The 13,482-nt window shown below is 40.2% G+C and overlaps 1 protein-coding gene across 2 annotated transcripts in view; it reads left to right on the top strand.

The window, feature by feature from the left end:
* GLRB (glycine receptor beta) overlaps window positions 1–10,833 on the top strand; it is a 56,132-nt gene extending 45,299 nt beyond the window's left edge. Inside the window, exons 6-10 of one of the 2 annotated variants that reach the window (XM_072120706.1) lie at window positions 1,509–1,591; window positions 2,475–2,615; window positions 6,186–6,338; window positions 8,397–8,689; window positions 9,942–10,833. In XM_072120706.1, coding sequence (XP_071976807.1) covers window positions 1,509–1,591; window positions 2,475–2,615; window positions 6,186–6,338; window positions 8,397–8,689; window positions 9,942–10,238 — 967 coding nt within the window. In that variant the 3' untranslated portion in view covers window positions 10,239–10,833. Of the gene's footprint in view, window positions 1–1,508; window positions 1,592–2,474; window positions 2,616–6,185; window positions 6,339–6,953; window positions 7,078–8,396; window positions 8,690–9,941 lie in introns of those variants that run through there. The other variant, XM_072120714.1, reaches the window with a different exon arrangement.
* Window positions 10,834–13,482: the final 2,649 nt, after the last annotated feature.

The raw sequence follows: 13,482 nt of genomic DNA, 5'->3' as shown, positions 1-13,482 counted from the left end.
TTTGGTCAATAACAAGAGTTCATCTAAATATTTTGTTATATATATACTCGAGTATAAGCCGACCCGAGTATAAGCCCAGACCCCTAATTTTACCACCGAAAACTGGAAAAACCTATTGACTCGAGCATAAGCCGAGGGTGTAGTATACAGCCAGCCAGCCACCATGTAGTATAGCGCCAACCAGCCCCCATGTAGTATAGCGCCAACCAGCCCCCATGTAGTATAGCGCCAACCAGCCCCCATGTAGTATAGCGCCAACCAGCCCCCATGTAGTATAGCGCCAACCAGCCCCCATGTAGTATAGCGCCAACCAGCCCCCATGTAGTATAGCGCCAACCAGCCCCCATGTAGTATAGCGCCAACCAGCCCCCATGTAGTATAGCGCCAACCAGCCCCCATGTAGTATAGCGCCAACCAGCCCCCATGTAGTATAGCGCCAACCAGCCCCCATGTAGTATACAGCCAGCCCCCATGTAGTATACAGCCAGCCCCCATGTAGTATACAGCCTGCCCCCATGTAGTATACAGCCTGCCCCCAGTAGTATACAGCCGGCCCCCAGTAGAATACAGCCTGCCCCCCTTGCAGTATACAGCCTGCCCCCCTTGCAGTATACAGCCTGCCCCCCTTGCAGTATACAGCCTGCCCCCCTTGCAGTATACAGCCTGCCCCCCTTGCAGTATACAGCCTGCCCCCCTTGCAGTATACAGCCTGCCCCCCTTGCAGTATACAGCCTGCCCCCCTTGCAGTATACAGCCTGCCCCCCTTGCAGTATACAGCCTGCCCCCCTTGCAGTATACAGCCTGCTCCCAGTAGTATACAAGATAGAAAATAAGCCATCACACAGCTCTGTACATGAAAAAATAAAAAAGTTACAGATTTTTGAATGTGGGGAGTGAAAAATGAAAACGCAAAATCAAAAAAGGGCCGCGGCGGGAAGGGGTTAATTAAATATGTATGTAATGTATACTTTATATAAATGTATGCCAACAACCTTCAGTATTGCAATTTTGAAGTTTTCTAGAGTGCAGTTGGATTTAAATGTTTTTTTTTTTTCTTTTTTCAAAACGTTTAAAGATGGCCTTTCACCACCAACCAAACAATTAATGAAGGTTCTCTTTATAGAGGTTTTCCCAGGTCTATAAGCTATCCCCTATCCACTGGATAGAGAATCACAAGTGATCTTTGAGGGTCTGACTGCTGGGACCCTTACCTATAACGAGAACAGGGATCCTGTTATCAGTAATGGGTGGGGCTTCATTCTGTTCGATGGGAGTGTCAGAGATCTCCAGCACTCAGATAGTGAATAGAGTGGCAGGGCGCTAATTCCTTTTTTTGGATAACAGGAGTCCCAGTAGTGGGTCCCTTTCCAATTATCAAGTGAATTTATATTTGAAAAAGTTTTGTAGTTTGGTAAAAAATTCGGAATCATGATCCGGAGATGTGTACATCTTTTTAATATACTTTTATATCTTTTTATACTAATATCAAACTTTCTATCTTAAACCAGGTTGTCCATAACGTTGTCTTGTCCCTTGGACCTAACGTTATTCCCTATGGATACTCAGCGTTGCAAGATGCAGCTGGAGAGCTGTACGTACCAAAAATGTTTCCTTTTGACCTACAAATGACATTTAGACATTTGACATTTTCTTGCATTAAATTTATGTCATTATTCCCTTTAAAGAAGACCAGTCACAAGAATTTTACCTCTCACACCAGTTAGACCTGCTGGTAAAGAGTTTAGGCCTCTCAATATCACCTAAAATGATGTCCCACTGAGGCACTGTACATTAATTACAGCAATTCTTCTGATCTGAAAATGAGTAGTCATGAGTCAACCTCTGAAGAGAAGAGTCGCACTTTCTCCTAGGCTTCCAGTGAACCCGCCTCCTTCTTTTGACTGACAGCTCTATGCCTCTTCTCCAGCTGAGCAGAGAAAAAAACACTTTCCGTTCTTGCCAGAATGCTGTTCCTCTCATTGCATGGGGAATTTAGCCGTGACCTTGTGGGAAATCTTTTCACCATTTCATGCACGCCACCAAAGGACATGGCCTAGTGATTTTGGGCAGAGCCACATGCCAGTGGGCGGGGCCAACATAGAAAAAGTTTGGGGAACAATTTAACTGGTGGGAGGAGGCAGATCTAAGCTTGGACACCTGCACTGAAGTTTTCAACAAAGGCACCGTGGGGGAGGGTGAGTAAGGTTTATTGTGCCCGATCTTGATGACCGGTTCCCTTTTATAGAGAATCTGTGGACATGAGTCGCACAGTAAGGCTTAGGTGACTGGTTTCTTTTAGCTATGGGGACATTCTCGTTTTTTTATGCAATAAAATAATAATTTTAAAGTATTGATTTGCTTTCTTATATTTCATATTTGCAATTAACAATTATATCTGGGAATACATTTATTGTGGATTGGAGAAAGCTGCCAAAGGTGTTAATTCCTCTCACTTATTTTCCCTTGTTGTTTAGTTGGATACACGACGGATGATTTGCGGTTTATTTGGCAGTCAGGAGACCCGGTTCAGATGGAGAAGATTGCTTTGCCTCAGTTTGATATAAAAACAGAAGATATTGAATATGGCAATTGTACAAAATACTACAAGGGCACTGGTGAGTAATCTGAGTTCAGGATATTTCTCCACTCACAGAAACTAGTTTACTGTCCAGAATAACCCCAAACATCTGAAGGTTTATAATATTAATTTCCAGAAATTATTTAACGTTTGCAGTGGTCCAAAATTAGATGGCTGTAGCCCGAGCTGCTTACCCCCTTCTCTATATCGCTCCTGGATGAGGTTTTGTTGTCTTATTAGCCACCTCCTCTATTCACTACATAGCGCAACTTTAGCAGCGAGGAAAGGAGAAGGCAGAAGCGGTAAACAATTGCACCTTCTCTCTAGGGTCTCTGCCTGTCTGTGACAGTCGGAGACCCAGTCCTGCGTCTGCGATCTGTGTGGTTACCGGAGAAACTGCAGCAACTCCAAGAGGTCATTGCAGACTCGGGACCTGCACCAGCTGATAAATCCAGACCACATTTTTAGCTTTATTGTGAGTATTTTTCATGTGTATCTGGCTTGGCAAGATGAAAGTGTATTCTTACATTAGATGCCTCAGCTCTTTCTCCTACAAGGATCACGTTCTCTATACAATGTATTAGTAGAATATCATGGCTACTGTAGTTCCGCAGCATTGCTGAAGGTTGTCAATCCCTGGTGTAAACTCTTATACCCATCTTCTGTTACAGGAGATAAACAATTTGCCAAAATTATTATAATGTACCGGATATCAGGGCCACCTTCTGTTCACATCCTCCTAAATTGCACTTATTAAATATTCCCCTCATGAAATATTCACCATAATGATTTCCCCCAGCTACAACCAGATTTATCGGTATCCAGATATCATTAGCGGGACCTTAATCACACATATTTTCATGACTACTTGCTATTTCTGCCACTTATTACAGTTTAATGTGTCTATGTGCAGACATTGAGATGCTGCCTTACCTAGTGTCACCTCAATATGGATCTCTCATCTCAAAGACAAGTAAAAGGAACACTGCACGAAAATGCTGTGCTTCCAGCCTCGCTGTATGATCTCTAGAAACCTGAACATTGATCTCAAGCAGCAGGTGCTGTTGTACGGCATCTACCGAAAGTTAAAAAAAAAAAAGCTGTACAGTCAAAAAAAATAGATTTTTGTGTCACAAAAGGTTAGTCCTATTAATACATTATAGAAATAAAAGGGGCAGTTACTGCACATGGATAACCGTTTTAAAGTAAGTTGGTAAAGCATGTCCAATTCTCTCAAGCAAACTTTTCCAAAAAGTCCACCAAGACTTATTCTGTATAATAATCAGTATTTTTTTAAAAAAAATAAATCACCCCCAAAATCCTATGCAGTCACTTTTGCCTGTGAGGAGTCACCTTTAGAGACTGGAAGTGGAGTTATCCTGGCCATTATGATATCTATAATTTTAGAATCATACTAAATATGTGTCAGGATTCAGGGGTAGTGGACCTGCTGTACCACCGCGGACGATGACACACAGGTTTCGCTGCAAAGTGGGTTGGACTTGCTGCGGTGTGGTGCTACCACTTTGTCCGTGGTGGTGGCCAAGGTGAGATACAGTGTCATCAGGCAGGAGGTTGAGACAGAAAGTCAGGGTAGGCAGCAAAGGAGCTTTGTCAGGGATGGTAACGAGGGACATAAGGGACAAGCTTTCCCTGAGGCACAAAGATCTGGCGGCGGCATTAGGCTGGATATCTATTAGATTTGCAGGTGGCCAGCGCCAAGTAGTGGTGCGCTGTCCCTTTAAATCTCGAGAAGGTGGCCTGTGCGCGTCCCCGACGGATCGCGGTAGCCAGCACTGGACCGCGGACAGGTGAGTGAGACCGTGGCAATGCTGGCACACGGGTACGCCTGTGACCAGAGCGGAAGGTTGCAGGAGCACCCGTGACAATATGAATCTCCTCATTCAAATCACATCAGGGTTGTAGTTCTGTCAGTTACAGTTGGGGGGGGGGAAGGATTTAGTCACCAATTGTGCAAGTTCTCACACTTTAAAAGATGAGAGAGGCCTATAATTGACATCATAGGTAGACCTAAACTATGAGAGACAAAATGTGAAAACAAATCCAGAAAAACACTGATTTTCAAAGAATTTATTTTCAAATTATGGTGGAAAATAAGAGATTGGTCACCTACAAACAAGCAAGTTTTCACACAGACCAGTAACATTGTCTTTAGGAGCCTCCTCTGTCCTCCTCTCATTACCTGTAGTAATGGCTCCTATCTGAACTTGTTATCTGTATAGAAGATACCTGTCCTCAACCTCAAACAGTCACACTCCAAACTCCACTATGGTGAAGACCAAAGAGCTGTCATAGGACACCAGAAACAAAATTTTAGACCTGCACCAGGCTGAGAAGACTGAAGCTGCAATAGTCAAGAAGCTTGGTGTTAATAAATCAACTGTGGAAGCAATAATTAGAAAATGGAAGACATACAAGACCACTGATATTCTCCCTCAATCAGGGGCTCCACACAAGATCTCACCTCGGTGAGAAAAAAATTACTAGAACCACACGTGGACCTAGTGATTGACCTTCAGAAAGCTGGGAAACTTAACAAAGGTTACAGTCAGTTACACACTACACCCACCGTCAGTGACCCGGATCCTGCAGTACCAGACAGGCCGTCTGAAGTCTGCTAGAGAGCATTTGAAGAGTATTGGGAGAATGTCATATGGTCAGATGAAACCAAAGCAGAAATGTTAGCTGTTTGCTAAAAACACAACTTGGTGGCTGACTAAATAGTTTTTTCTCCACTGTATAAACTGGAGATATAGACGGTTAAAGAAGAAGTCGGGTATTGGATTTTTTATCTTCACATTACCATACATCCCTTTAACTGCTCGTATCTCCCTTTCTGTAGCTCACAGAACCACATGTTGGAAATATGAGATTCTTATATTTAATATGATATCAAAAGGAATTGCTTTAGGTACTTAATAGCCAAATTTATGGCCATCTGAAGTGACGCCCCCCCTACAGCATTTCAGGGTGACTTATCTCGCTAAAATGACTCATCTCATGCTTTTCTCAGCTCATTTGCACATGACTTTAGAGAATATTTTTTATTAGGTAAAAAAGGACAGGTTTTAACATAAAAGAGGGTTAATGCCCTAATTTAGCACACGGTTCTGACTGTGAGCAGTGGACTCAAAACATTAAGACAATTTTAATCTCTGCCTTATTTTATTTTGGATTACCGTATGTGTTATTTCATATTAAAAGAGCAAAACCACAAACACTTTATCAGCAATTATTATTCAAAGTTTGCCTAAATTTAGAGAAGCTATAGAGAAAAGGCTAAAGCAGCAGTGCTACACTGGCAACATTATGGCTCTTTGTTGCCAAAATTCATCATTTGTTTACGATGCTGGATTTAACTTCTTGGTGATGAGGTGCCATGTATTGTTCCCTCATCCAGCAACTGGGATTTTGTCAGGTTACTGCTTCTATAAGATTAGATTTCATTCACAAGGAAAATGGGATTTTATCAAACTATAGCTATGAAAATAACACATTGTTCACGATTGTTAATTATAATTATTATAATAAAACTTGAAAGGAATTTAGAATGTTCTAATTAACATGATAAAATTTTGTCTTACAGGCTACTACACCTGTGTAGAGGTCATCTTCACTTTGAGAAGACAGGTTGGATTCTATATGATGGGTGTGTATGCGCCTACCCTGCTTATAGTTGTACTTTCTTGGCTTTCTTTCTGGATCAATCCTGATGCTAGTGCTGCCAGAGTCCCTCTAGGTAAGTACCACTAATAAACTGCATCAAAATTGTCATTTCTTATCTGTATGTCCTTAAACATAATGATAAAGTATTTTGCATGTAGTCAATTGGTTATAGACTGTGTTTATATTGCTTTATGAACTCCATGATACAATAACAGTATGCATGAATATAATCTCCTACTGCATGTATGTAACTAGAAGCATACATACATGAACAAGAATTGGCTCTAGCAGCAGAAAGAAGTAAAATAACATCTATCCACGGTAGAAGCAGAAGTTGTGTCTTCTACACCACAGGGATCTTCCTTGGTCTGCAGAAGACACCTGCTATGGGCTTCCAAGATCAGAGATAACAATTCCAGATGTTAAACTCCCAAATGTTGTGGGATAAAGATCCAGACATGACTGTTGTGGCGGTGAATGAAGTTTTTTTACATGCTACAGACCTTGCGGACCACATTAAATGAAATGACGGACTGGATTTAGCCCATGGGCCTTGTAGTTGACATGTGTGGTGTAGAATATTCTTCTTGATTCTTACTAATACTACAAATGGTGCATTATATAAATGAATACATATACAATGTCATTTATTTTATTATTTTTTTGCTGATGTGTTTTTCATTCTCAGATCATTCCATATATAAAACCTTCCCATGTTTGTGTCTGACATACGTTCTTAACATGCGGGACATCAGTGTGCCAGGGAAATCATCCTTTGACCATCTTCCATCATTTAGGACTGGCATCTAAGTGTAAGATTTGTATTCCTGCTTACCACTACTCTTTTTAGCGTCTATATATTCAGGGGAATTCATTGAAACTGGCGTTTTATACCCTGACTCACTCCACCAGTTCTGACCTATAGACTAGGTCTGGACTGGCGGAGTTCTTTGCTATAATAAATGTGGTGGGCATTTACGCTCTGGTCCACCCTCCGTCCTCTAGGGGGAAAAGTAAAACTAGTGGGGAGGGGAAGATTCGCATGCCTTCACTGCTAGAAACCTGGTGGAGAAGGCATAATGAATCTTCCCCATTATCTTCGGATTTGTTTTTGTAAGAATACATACAGAAGGAAGAGTCGGCTCACCTGAGGGCTATGCAGTTGGTCCTGGTAGATTGGAGCATGGATTAAATTTGTCCACATATAGAAAAACAGGTGAAATCCAGCTCACAAAACAATCCAGAATTTTCATAAAAACATGATGATTTCTTCATTTCATTCTTTTAAAATCCATGATAAACAAGGCATAGAAAACACACAGCCACAGCTCACGGTCTACACGTTTCGTAAAGATTCCTTAATCATGACCCCATTAATCATTTATCATGTTTTTGTAACATTTTCATCGTTGCTTGCTAGCAAGATAGAATTTAGCAGATATTTCCAAGAGAAACTCATTCTATCAGGAAGGAGAGGGCATAAAAGAAGCAAAATGAGTAGAAGAAGCACTTTACATTAATAAAATATATTTGACGCTATTTGTTTTATTTTATGTAAAAATTTTTAAAAAGTTTTTGACCATTTAAGGAGTGTTTATGTTTTCACATTCTTAAAAAGGTTGATATTGTTTGTGTAATAAAAGTTTTTATACAATTTTCCTTTATACATTTTCTATCAATTTGTCACAGTTGTTAGATCTCCGCTTGATGTCATTGAACAGAAAGATTCATTTTTTACTTGTTCACCAGTCATGTGATGTCACACAGGTGCACTGCTTGTTATAACACACAGATCTGTTTTCTCTCTGTCATACTAACAAACTGTGCACCTGTGTGACATCACATGACCATGGACTGGATTATATCCATAGGATAGGACAGCAAGCAGAGATCTAGGAAATTCTGAGGGATTGATACAGAAATATTTGCAAATCATCTAACTTTTCATTACACAAACAATATCAGTTCTTTGCTCAAAGTGGAACACCCCTTTAAGTAATCTGCTTTCCTGCATACTTCAAAACAGAAAATACAGTGGAAAGCTATAAGGTATATTATTAATGGATACAGAAAATATCATAATTACATAAATGATAAATATGTGCTGTACCCATTTTTGTTTAATTTTCAGGTATATTTTCAGTTCTGAGCTTGGCGTCAGAGTGTACTACCCTGGCACAAGAACTTCCGAAGGTGTCCTATGTGAAAGCCATTGATGTGTGGCTTATTACTTGTCTTCTCTTTGGCTTTGCTTCCCTGGTTGAGTATGCTGTGGTCCAAGTCTTCCTGAACAGCCCAAAGAGGGTCGAAGCAGAGAAAGCCAAAATTGCGAAGACTGAACAAGCAGAAGGAAAGGGGCCCAATGCTGCCAAAAAGAATACTGTGAATGGGACTGGAACACCAGTTCATATCAGCACCTTGCAAGTATGTACCGTCTTAAAATGACGTATGATGTGACCATTTCCAAATATGTAGCGTAATTTGCAGATACATGTCAGATGTAGTGCTGATCCAAAAATAGCTGCATCCTAAGTGAAGATAAGAAGATGGATAAAATTCAAGATATACTGAATTACTTTCCTAACAAACTGTATCTCGCCTGCCCAGCTCCTCTTGTTCTATAGCATACTAAATGCAAATACAGGCGGTCCCCTACTTAAGAACACTCGACTTACATACGACCCCTAGTTACAAACGGACCTCTGGATATTGGTAATTTATTGTACTTTAGTCTTAGGCTACAATAAACAGCTGTAACAGTTATCACAGGTGTCTGTAATGAAGCTTCAGTGTTAATCCTGATTCTTATGACAATCCAACATTTTTAAAATCCAATTGTCACAGAGACCAAAAAGTTCTGGCTGGGATTACAATGATAAAGTATACAGTTCCGACTTACATACAAATTCAACTTAAGAACAAACCTACAGACCCCATCTTGTATGTAACCCGGGGACTGCCTGTAGTATACTATGTATATTCTGCTCAGCTCCTCCGTTTTATAACACTCATGTGTACAAGCTTCTCAGCTCATTCTGTTATATAACCTGTTACATGCAAAAAGCAATACATATACAATACTGTATATAGGACACTGTGTGCAATCTGCTCAGTTTCACCTGCAGATTGAGTATGATTCTGTGTGAGATCACAGCAGGCCGACGGAGGGGAAAGTGCTGAGTGAGGAGAGGGGAAGACCTTCTAACAGACCGTGAAGCTGCAGCATAGAGGATTTCTGAGAACACCCCTGGCTCATTAACATAATTATGAAAGTTCATTTTAGAAGGAAGGGGATTATGGATAACAAGAAGATTACCGTACCACAGTCACAGTGCCTGGATCTATGAGAAGGCTTCATTTTGTCAGTGTGTTTTTGTTCCTTGTGCATTTCAAGGGTTTAGTTGGTTCTATAGAATATTTAGTATCCCCTTTGCTCGGAGGTTACTTTCAGATGACATTTTTACTTTGTATTTGGCTGATATTTTGTATACTGTGTATTCCATGGAGCTTTAAGGTTGTTAGTCACGTTTTTCCCAGCCGCCGCTGTATAATGTCAGCGTGCAGAGGCATCTCAGAAAATTCACTCTCTCTTCCTTTTATACACTCACTTTGCTATTTGATGTTTGTTTCAACCTTTGTCAGATCAATAATTTAGCTTGCTATTTATTATTCCCAGGTTGGAGAAACGAGATGCAAAAAAGTCTGCACCTCCAAATCAGATCTGAGATCCAACGACTTTAGCATTGTTGGAAGCTTGCCCAGAGATTTCGAATTGTCCAATTACGATTGTTATGGAAAACCAATTGAAGTCAACAACGGGCTGGGAAAATCTCAAGCAAAGAACAACAAAAAGCCGCCTCCTCCCAAGCCGGTCATTCCATCTGAAGCCAAGCGGATTGACCTTTACTCCAGGGCGCTGTTTCCTTTCTGCTTCTTGTTCTTCAATGTCATATATTGGCTGGTATATTTATGATGACTCGATTTCTCACATCACAGAACAAGCCGCCATTACTCTCACACTCTTTAAAGCTAACCTGTGATCTTGTCTACATTTGCAAAGCAATACCTCACATTGTAGATGCCATGCAGTTGTAATGAAAATTGGCTTTTCTTTTTGTACATGGAAGCATGACTCTGCAATGTCCGTGCTTAAAATGATGTATATAAGTGTAAGGATTCTGCTATAAACACAGTTATGAGTAATGCATACATAATCCCCCCTACCCCAGGCCTCTACTGTTTTAATCTGAAAAGTTATGAGATGCTTTCTAAAGAGATTTATGCACGTTAAAGCCTTATCCAGTCCATAGATCAATGTACGTAGTGAGATCAATCCTTATATTTGAGCTTGGATTGCACCACGTCCAGACATGTACAGTTCATCATATATATATAAATATACTGACTTCATAATTAAATAGATTATAAGGCTCCTCCGAAGGTGTAAGATAAATAATCAAAGACTATTTTTTTGTAAAATTATCTATTTAAGAAACTGCGCTGTATCCTTTGCGTAAGCTGAAAGTTAATGTGTAAAGAAAAATATCTATTAAAAACTGTAAATTAAATGGGTCTCAGCTGATGTGTATTTTAAAGGTGGCAAATATAACACTTACACATATATATTTACAGTGAAACATCTTTGATCAGACCACCCTGTGTTGCGCAGAAAAAAATTGTGGTGTAATGTTCATGTGTGTGTGTGTGTGTGTGTATGTATGTATGTATGTGCGTATGTACATATAATATATGAGTTAAGAAGCAAACTCTCCTGCTTAGGGCAGATTTACCAGCTAGTCTTCACTCATCACCAGCTTTGGCCTTGATCTAGCCACACAACCTGCAGCTCACTAACTGCCCTATTGCTTTACATTTGGCATGTTTTCGGCGCATGCACCATGCTGGGAACATGCCAACTGCCCTTACCACATAAGATAGGGCCTGTCTTTGCAGCATGGGCAATCACATTTTATGGACATTGGCAGGGTAAGCGGTGCTCAATTACCAATGTCAGGCTGCAAGTAGAAGTTCAGAGGCTCCTAATTTATCCTACTGCTCAGCAAGAGCAGGGGCCACTTCATAGACCATAGACCCTTCTTAATCTTGCAGCTCTTTAATTTAACCCTTTGAGGACCTGAACATTTTCATTTTTCATTCCTCATCTTTAAAAATCTAACTTTTTTTTTTTTTTTTTTAAATGTTTCTATACAGAGCAGGATTTTCTGCCTAACAATTTGTACTGACGCCATTTCATATTCCATGCCGGTAACTGGGAAGCTGGGAGGAAATTCCAAAACACACTTGCAACATTTTCTTGTAGATACCGTTTTACGGCTTTCACTGCATGCTCGAAATGACACCTCGTACAGGGTGGGGAGGGCTCACATAATGCTTGTAGTATAAAATGTTTCTTAAAAATCAAGTAAAAATTTTGTAAAATGCAAGCTTGTGTTGCCAAAGGCTTTTAAGTCAAGTTACTCGTAGTCCGATCTAGTGCACATGACACTGATATGTGCAAAGCCCTAGAAGGAAATTTCACATCCTTTTATATGAAAATTATGTTTGAAAACATCAGAATTTTCATACTTCGGTCAGGTAAGTCTTCCTGTGCTGCTTTTTTAAATTACTATGTGCAGGCAGCTGGATCCTCCACATCCCTGTATTTTTATTTCCTTTACATTGCATTAAATGATAGACCAATATACAAAATATAATCTTTTTGCTTTGCTGCCAATTGTCTAGAAATACTTAGATATTGTGTAATAAGGGCAGGATATATGCATGTATTTTTGACCATGAATGCATTCTACATTATATTTGCCTTTGTACTATACATTTCGATGTATTTTGATGTCTGTGAGGTCTGCTCCATGGTTTCTGGTATTACAGGTCACTTTTGTTTCTCCACATGGTACATCAGCGCCCTCTAGTTGTCAATTAGTAAGACCAATCACAGTCATAGATTTTATAATAGAAATGGCCTCATGCAGTATTTCTAGTCTTGAAAGATGCTTTTGATCAGGTTTAAACATTTGGCATTTACTATGTTTTTATGATGATGAATTTATTGTAGCTTGAATATCTTTGAGATCCTGCAAGATGACAGCAGGGTTACATTCTCCACGCCTAAACGGGTTGTAATTTTTTACTAAAAGCCGTGTGACTAAGCAGAGATGATTTCTCAGCTCTCCGCCTGCCTTATTCTCACCTCTTAGTTCTGTAACTACTTCATTGCAGTGTGATAATAAGACTGTGTGCTAACAATTCTGAACAACGTTAGAAGGTTAGAGAATATTCGGAGACCATTTAGATTTTATTTATGGGTGTGTATTGTTCAAATGATAAGGCTGTGATGGCGAACCTTTTGGAGACCGAGTGCCCAAGCTACAACCAAAACCCACTTGTATGTCACAAAGAGTCAACATGACATTTAAGCAGTAACTTATTGATCCCTGTTGTGTCACAGGTTTTAATAGTATTGGTGCCCTGAGTTCACCAAAACAATAGAATGATGGAGAAATTTGGATTGTAGCTTCCCTCCAGGGTCCCCAGAAGAAGAATCAGGGGACCCAGAGCAGGAGCTCCAATGACAATCCTGCAGTCCTGGCAGCCAAATATGTATGTTAAAATGGCGCTGAGCATGGCGCGTCCTGGAATATATTGGACCACAGGAGAAAGCCTTGAGTCCTATCTAGCAAACTATGTGTTGGGATGAAGGCCTGGGTGCCCACAGAAAGGGCTCTGAGTGCCACCTCTGGCACCCGTGCCAGAGGTTCGCCACCACTGCTCTAGTGAATACAGAAAAAATGAAGAATAAAAAAAAGTTGATCTAATTTAGGGAAATTTAGCAAGCTGAGGTGTGGCTTGTCTACTGCTGTTGCATACTACTGTATAATGTTGTTTTGCTAGTCTGTTGCAGCCTGATCCAAGCCTATTCAATAATGCAACTTTCATTGTATTTCCATCCCAGGCCAAGATTAATCTCCTTCCATTTGGAGAGGATCTTTTTTTTTTTTTTTTTTTTGGCTACGTAATCGCTGCATTTTCAGGCATTCAGCCAGAGTCCGTTGGAAATGCCGACTATGGAGGCTCATTCCATAACAGTTACCTGGATCAATACTCACTGGAGCACTATTTATGTTAACTTGTCTGGATACATATTAAATTATTATTATTATTATTTATTTATAGATATGGTGCTGTGCAATCAAAAAGGG

This window comes from Engystomops pustulosus, chromosome 1 (assembly GCF_040894005.1).
Source record: "Engystomops pustulosus chromosome 1, aEngPut4.maternal, whole genome shotgun sequence".
Taxonomy (NCBI): domain Eukaryota; kingdom Metazoa; phylum Chordata; class Amphibia; order Anura; family Leptodactylidae; genus Engystomops; species Engystomops pustulosus.
This window is presented reverse-complemented; position numbering and strand designations above follow the sequence as displayed.